Source organism: Adiantum capillus-veneris, chromosome 29, assembly GCF_014529385.1.
Source record: "Adiantum capillus-veneris isolate H3 chromosome 29, ASM1452938v2, whole genome shotgun sequence".
Classification (NCBI taxonomy): Eukaryota; Viridiplantae; Streptophyta; class Polypodiopsida; order Polypodiales; family Pteridaceae; genus Adiantum; species Adiantum capillus-veneris.
In genome coordinates this window covers 14,659,197-14,666,954 of record NC_140959.1, presented here as the reverse complement: position 1 = coordinate 14,666,954, position 7,758 = coordinate 14,659,197, and the positions used below count along the sequence as shown (strand labels likewise).

General features: G+C 48.0%; 1 protein-coding gene across 1 annotated transcript; it reads left to right on the top strand.

Annotated features, from left to right (window-relative positions):
- The first annotated feature begins 1,426 nt into the window (after positions 1–1,426).
- On the top strand, positions 1,427–4,711 carry LOC147418805 (G-type lectin S-receptor-like serine/threonine-protein kinase SD2-5). The gene has a single exon (XM_086505956.1). The coding sequence runs from the start codon at positions 1,511–1,513 to the stop codon at positions 4,580–4,582; it is 3,072 nt and encodes a 1,023-aa protein (XP_086362082.1). The 5' UTR covers positions 1,427–1,510; the 3' UTR covers positions 4,583–4,711.
- Positions 4,712–7,758: the final 3,047 nt, after the last annotated feature.

Below are 7,758 nucleotides of genomic sequence, written 5' to 3'. Positions count from 1 at the left end.
TGAAATTAAAAGTTAACCAAAACATTTACCTGGTTGAGCTTCACACACGCCTTGAGTCCACTCGCCTCGGCTTGCACACGTTGCTGTCTACAATAAAAAAAGAGATTGTTAAGTTACTAAATATTGAATATTGAATCGAACTCATTAGAGTTGCTCATGCATGCAACGGGGACAGAGAGAAAGAGAGCAAGAGGGTGCGCGAGAGCGCTGAGTATTCTCTGCACCACCATGGAGAGAGAGAGAGAGAGAGAGAGAGAGAGAGAGAGAGAGTTTTTTGCTGGACTGCGACACGGCAATGGCGAGAGCAGGAGGGAGCTGGGCGCATTGGCCGAATGAGCACGTGCAAGGAAGTTACTACTGTGTCCAAGAGAAGCGCCCTTCGCCTGGGAGTAGTTGCTGTGGAGCAAGGATGAGGTTGGCCAATTGAGGAGGCAGGTGAAGGTAGGGAGGAGGAGTACAAAGCAGTGGTGCAGCATGACGATGAATGGTGCAACGTGACAGGCCTCGGGACTGCGCGAAGGGAGGGCGTTCATGGCGAGAGCATACCTACTAAGGCGGAGAGCGTCTCTGCTTCTTCTTCTTCTCTCTCTCTCTCTCTCTCTCTCTCTCTCTCTCTCGGTTGTACTTCACGGAGCACTGGCACTCCGAAGCAGGGAATGTGGGAATCTTCACGGAGCATTAGCTTTTGAATTTCGGCCGTCGGTATCTAATGTACTTCAATGTACTTCAAAGCGAGGCAGAGCCGCCACCAGTGCAAAGCACCGCCAGGTCATATTTTTTTGTCGGAGACCTTCAGCTCGCAGAATGCGACACGTGGCATGGGAGACCCAAGTGCCATATTATGTTAGTAGATAGATATAGATATAGATTTTGATGATGTATCTACTAACATAATATGACGGAAGGGGGAGCCCTTTACACGTGTCGCAATCTGCGACTTGAAGGCTAAAGTCCATTACAAAAACAAGCCCCTTTGCACGCGATAAAGAAGGAGAGAGGGCGCCGAAGGCGACTGGCCATACTAGTATTATTGATTTTTGCTTGGTTTCGGTATCGCTCTAAAACGGAGAGTGAAACAATGAAACTCCTCGTGGGAAAGGGAATGAGAACTTGAGAAGTGCTCGAGCCTGAAAGGGAAAATTTCAAACTCTCAAGTTGTCTCAAGTCTCAAGTACAAGTGCAGTGTTAGAAAAAAACCGGGGTCCAGTGTATTTTAACCGGTTGAAATCCTAAAATCCCGATTAGATTTTGAGCTTGCCTTGAAGAAAACTGGGCAATTTTCATAAGTTTTAGTGTAATTACCGAGAAAAGCATTAAATTTCGACCGAAAAACCAGGAGTATTTCAAGTTTGCCCTTATTTTCTTCGGGTAGGAAAACTGTTTTTTTCTAGCAGTGTACAGGTGTATAATTAATAAAGTCAACACAACGAAGAGCATAAGCCTTAAGGTAATGGACTTTGTCGACATGGCTGAATAGTGCAGATTTGATGAAGAGGCAAATGAAGAAGCCATGCCCCTCTTCTACTGCAGCTTCCCCCCTCTTCTACTGCCTCTTCTGCTACTCATAAGCTCACCCCCTCCTCTTCATGTGAGTAGCCAGTCCTATGGCACCCCCATTGTTTGGCATCTTAACCAGAGCTTCTCCATCCAGGCCTCCTCCCCTGCCTTTCCCCTGCCCCAACCCAACTCCCTCATCTTCCCGTTCTACCCCGAAGTCCAACAAATCAGCAACTCTTCCGATGCCCTCAATGCCTCCGTATTCGCCTTCCCCTGCTTCTTTCAACCTTCTACCTCCACAACTGACCTCTCCCCCTCCCTCTCCTCCACCGTCTTTGCTCTCTGCATGACTGGAGTTGCCCCATATCAAGGATCCAACTCTTCCCTTGATGGATACCCTGCCATCATTTGGAGAGGCAATCGGCTTTCGCCCGCGCATGGAGAGACAGTCTCTCTTGCTCTCCAAGAGGATGGGGACCTGGTTCTACGCGGCTTCAGTGATGATGGTGTCGAAATGGTGGCATGGAGATCCAACACATCTGGAATGGGAGTTACAAGAATGGAGCTCTCTCAGCAGCCTGCCAATCTTATACTATATGATGCAGACAATGTAACTGTATGGCAGAGCTCGGATTTACCTGCCGATACACTCACATATGGACAGACCCTTTTGGAGGGCATGAAGCTGGTAAGCTACGGATCGTCAGGCTCCAAGTACAGCCTTGAGATTAATACCACTTCACACCAGCTTACCCTGTTCTTCAAGAAGCATGCTCTATCTCAGGCAATACCTTACTGGATTTGGCAGTTCAATGGTTCACGCTCTCTGACCCCAAGCCCCAGCGGAGGATCTTGCGGCCCGAATGTTGTTACTTGCAATGCGCCTTTGAGCCGCCCTCTCGATGAAGAATTTTCTGCATTTATCAACTCTGAAGGTTTCTCCCTTGGGGACCCCTCTGATGGAGGTGATTACACAGCAATCCAAGGCCTCACTTACTCTATTTCACAACAGGATCTGCAATCAACCATACTTCAACTTGATGTTTATGGGAGCTTGAGATTACTCTCAATCAAGAGGACATGGTCGCTCTTAGCGGACCTCTTTTCAGCTGAAGATGCATGCTCGCTGCCGCAAATTTGCGGGACATATGGCGTCTGTGTTGGGGCCAATAGGCAATGCAAATGCCCGAATGCAGATCCTGTTTTGTCCACTTCGACCGCGTCCCCTCCGGTTTCCTCATTTGTATCCTCAGATCCAAATGATCCATCGGAAGGGTGCACATTAGCCTCGCCATTACCAGCATGCACTAATACAACAGTTGTCACAAATGCAGAGTACAACTCATCTGCAGGGGACCAACATGTGCAGATGCAGTTAGTTGAAGGAATGGTTTACTTCTCCACTCTGCAAGGTTCTGTCAATGTCATCACCAATGTTTCAAGTGATGACAATTGCTCCACTTTATGTCTCCATAGCTGCGCTTGTGTGGCTGCATTCTGGCATGCAGATCTGCATCTTTGTTCCCACATCACAGAGCAACAGTTGGGAAGCTTTCGAGGAGGCATGAACTCCACCATATACAAAGCATTTCTCAAATTAAGTACTCTACCATCCCCTGTTGTTCCACCCGCCGGCGTTGTGCCCTCTCCTACGCCCCTTGGCTCTGCCATACACCAGAGCAATGCAAGAAAGGTTGCTGTAGGTGTTGGTGTCAGCATAGCCACCTTATTCGTTATGAGCATCTTGCTTTTCTTTTTGTGGTGCCGCAAGCACCATAACAGAAGCAGTAAATTTGATGGGTTTATCCCAGTAAATGACGATGTATTGGGCAATGCAGCCATGTTGAAGCTACCTCCAAGGTACTCTTACAATGAGCTCCATGCAGCTACAAAAGGCTTCTCACAGCTGCTTGGAAAAGGTGGATTTGGTTCTGTGTATGCTGGAGTTTTAGCGGATGGCACGACCAAAATAGCCGTTAAGAAATTAGAAGGCATGAAGCAAGGTGAGAAAGAATTCAAAACAGAACTGGCAATCATGGGTGGAATTCATCACTACAATTTACTGCAATTGATGGGGTATTGTGCAGAAGGGGCAGACCGAAGGCTCTTGGTGTACAAGTACATGGAAAGAGGGTCTTTAGATCAATGGCTTTTTGCATCATCAAGTGCTAGAGTCTCATCTTTCTCCAATGATGAAGCAGAGGAGCAATCAATGACAAGGTTGAAATGGGGGGTGCGGTATGCAATTTCAGTAGATGTAGCGAAAGGGCTTGCGTATTTGCATGAAGGGTGCGAAAAACGCTTCATTCACCTTGATATCAAGCCCCAAAACATACTGCTGGATGATGGGTTTGTTGCAAAAGTTGCAGACTTTGGGCTGTCCAGGGGTATGGAGAGAGAGGAATCCCATGTGGTGACCACAATGAGGGGAACCCCTGGATACCTTGCGCCAGAGTGGATGAGAGATGGAACCATTGATGTGAAATGTGATGTTTTCAGCTTTGGCATGCTGCTTATGGAGATCGTGAGTGGCCGGAAGAATGTTGATACGAGCAGGAGTGAAGCACCATTTTATCCAGAGTGGGCATACTCACACCTGGTATCAGACAAGCTTGGTGAAGGCAATGGCCTTTCCAAGGCTATGGTCAGCAATACAAAAGATGGATCCAACATGGTTTGCAAGGCATATAATTGCTTGCCCAAAGTATGGACTGCTGAGGACTTGACGGATGCGAAGCTGGAGAATGAACAGGATCGATCGCAGGTGCTCCGTCTAATCACGACTGCATTCTTGTGTGTGCTAGAGAGGCCAGAATGGAGACCTCCAATGAGCAAGGTTGTGCAAATGCTGGAGGGGCACATACCCTTGTCCAACATAGACCTGTTGTCACTACACCAAGGCCTCCTCTTTGTCTTGGGATCACACACCAGCTCTTCTAGCGGTTCTCCCGGATATAACAGTCAAGCCTTGGCACAGCGTCGCGAATTTGAAGAGCAGCTAGAGAGCATTCTTGCTCTATCCAGCTCCTCATTTCCTGGTACATCATCCACCAGTGAAGAATGCAGCCAAGTGAGTGCAAGATAATAGTTTCTTTTCACTACTTTGTCAGGGTTGTTCATTCATGGGATGAATTGTGTCTATAGAGTCATTAGGCTACACAACCTTTTGCTCAGATTTTTGTGTACATAAAATGGAGAATTATTTATTCTTTGATGTTGGTCATTGAAGAAGGATCTATCTATTTATATCTGTATCTATATTCTATATCTATATCTATCTATCTATATTTGAAATCATAGGAGCAAGCTCCACGTGGCAGCGTTTGCCTCTTACTACCTCGTGGTGGTCACGCGAGGCTCAGTTATCAATAACTCAGGTAAATAACTGAGCCCGCAATGTGGTCATGCGTATCGTACTGAGCCTGGGTACTAACCAGCATAGCTTTTTGTAACTGTGTCTCTTTTGGCCGGGCCCCAATTGTGAGCTGGCTTGCCCCCAGTATAATACACAATTAATTAACCGAAAGAGACCAACTTGCACATCAAAAGTGCGTAGCTTGGTGGTTACGTGCATGGAGCGGATCAATCGTGTAAGGGTTCAAACCTTGCTGGCCGTTTTGCTTCTAAAGACCCTTTTGCCTTGCTTGCTACTCGCCCTTGAAATTTTTACACAGGTCAATCGTGGAAGGGTTCAAACCTTGCTGGCCGTTTCGCTTCTAAAGACCCCTTTGCCTTGCTTGCTACTCGCCCTTGAAATTTTTACACAGGAATATAGTGTCGCTTGTAGCGCGCTCGCGTCAAAACACCATCAACGACAAGATTTTTGCTGCAATTAAGTTGTCGCACAAGCTTTCGAATGCGCCATTCCTTGCTCGAAACAGTAAAACATAGCTTGCGTCGTGCGGATTTCAATCTCAGCGTCTCTATATTGGGACTTCTACCCTAAGGATAAAGGGGGAAGGGATTCCAGCCACTCCCCCCGCCACATGGCACAATATGCTTGATCCGGCCACTCCAGGAGCACGGATGGCGAGACAGCGACTCAGCGAGGGTGTTTCCTGCAGCTTGGCTAACGCGACACAGGAACAACGCAACTCGCGCGTGAGAAAGAGAGAGAGAGAGAGAGAGGGGGGGGGGGGGGGAGAAACTGTAGGTCAAATCAAAACAAGTTCTGCAGCCTGCCTTTCCTCACACAGTCCCGGTTGCTAAAGCCTCGCGCGTTGCCTCTTGAGTTCTCAGCAGTGCTCGAAAAAATATATTTTTTCAGACTCTCTAGCTCGAGGCACCAGATCAGACAATAGCAGCGACGGTGGCCTACAAAGGGTCTCTTTTCTCTCTCTTTCTCTCTCTCTCTCTCTCTCTCTCTCTCTCAACCTGTAGCGGAGGTAGACGCAGGTTGCTCGGTTATGAGATTAAACATCGCCAGAGATTAAAAAAACTTATAACTTTCCATAAGAAGGCTGATTGTCGATTCGTCTTTGGAGATGAATTGCGTTATTATTTTTAGACATGATTGCCTTTTGTTTTGAGATAATTTGTGACACAATAAATGCTAAGCACTCAAAAACGCTGTCAGGCCAAGGGCAGGGCCAAGGGCTAGGACGGACATGCGGTCAAGAGGCGCTATCTTTAGAGGCTAGGAGTCTATAAATAGCACGGCGGGGTGGAGAGTTGCATGGTCCAATCCCCCGCGGTCTCACATTGGTATCAAAGCAAGGTGGAGAGGAAGGAGCAAGGAAGACGGAGATGGTGATTGTTCATGGTGATGCATGGCTTTCACGGAAGCTCTCTCTCTCTCTCTCTCTCTCTCTCTCTCGGGTCGTGGACCTTCCTTTGCATGCTTTTTGCATGCTCATGCTATTCTCTACGGGGGAGAAGCACCCTTGATAGGTGGGGAAGGTGTGGTCCTTGAAGGGAGGTCGAGGTCGTGGGCATGACCCCTTGAAAGGCACAGAGCTGCGGGAGGAGCCTCTTAACTGCAGACTCGAAGGGAGGTAGGTATGGTGGGAAACGATGCTTGCGGGGAGGAGGCCGCCAGCGGACCTGCACCAAAACCCACGATGTGGGTGTCTACGGCAGCGCGGGGGGCTGTGCTGTAACTTTCGACACGATGGGGCCTCGGGTTGCGCAACCCAGTTGCCCGCAGGGCTCAGTCAATCGATGAGTGCAAGGCCGCCATCGCTGCTGCCTGCAGGGAGTTTTTTTTTTCGAATTTTTTTTAAAATTTACTTTAGGGTTATCAACCCATCCCCTTGGTAGGGGCAAGGCCCCACGTCCGCTCAGGCATGGAAAGCTCCGATTGGGCAGGCAAAGGAGCCATGGCTCTAGAGGGACATGCGATTCAAGCTCATGTGCATAAAATTTACAAGCTACCTCTCGAAACCTCTCCATGTCGGGATTGCAAGCGGAGTCCAAGGCAAATAGTGCTCGAGAAGTAGGGCGTTTAGTTTGCCATGATGCAAGGTTTCTAACTTCGACATGGATTGGAAATCACATGCAAGGCATCACTAGCGGCGGACGCCGATTGTTTTGAAAGGAATCCGACCGACTCCCAGATTCAAGCAATACCAAGTCTAGTACAGATTTGGACACCAGACTCGAGAATTTATGGATCCCACGGGAGAGATCCAATACCATGCACGACACGGTCGTGGGTTGGCATCTTGGCGAGGCTTCAAGGTGCATCTGCTAATGCTCCAGGTATTTTTGTTTCTGTTTCGGCATTACTTTTGCATTCTTTACAATCCTCTGCACTTTGTTTGGTTTTGTGAATTCCGGTTGGTGCAATGGTTGCCGCCCAAGGGATAGGTAGAGTTTATCAAGCAAGGCTTGAATGATTCTACGACAACGCTCTTGTTCAAGGTGCAGAGACCTCGGCATGGCCAATTTCTGAAAGTCTGGCACGAGCTTTTCTTTCTTTCCTTCTGAGTTTAGGGGTGCGGAGAAGCAAGGCTTCTATACGTATACATCGTTAAACCGCACCATGTGGTGATACCAACACTAATGCTAGGGTGCTGATTATCACGATCCATGGCACTCAAATCTAGTAGGTAAGAGCATGGAAGTTCGCACAAGATTCCATATTGGTTGCGCATTGGGCAAGGCCCTTGGCAGCAAGAAGTAGAGTAGTATTGAGCATGTGTTTGATAACTCTAGTATGCACTAGCATGCATGATCACGGCTATCATTCATAGAGCCAAGCAGGTACGAGCGGCATAATTTGCACGTGTTCTACTATTTTTCCATTACATTACACTTTGA

Excerpts from the sequence above, each read along its gene's own strand:
- LOC147418805 (XM_086505956.1), top strand. The coding sequence starts at position 1,511 with ATGCCCCTCTTCTACTGCAGCTTCCCCCCTCTTCTACTGCCTCTTCTG.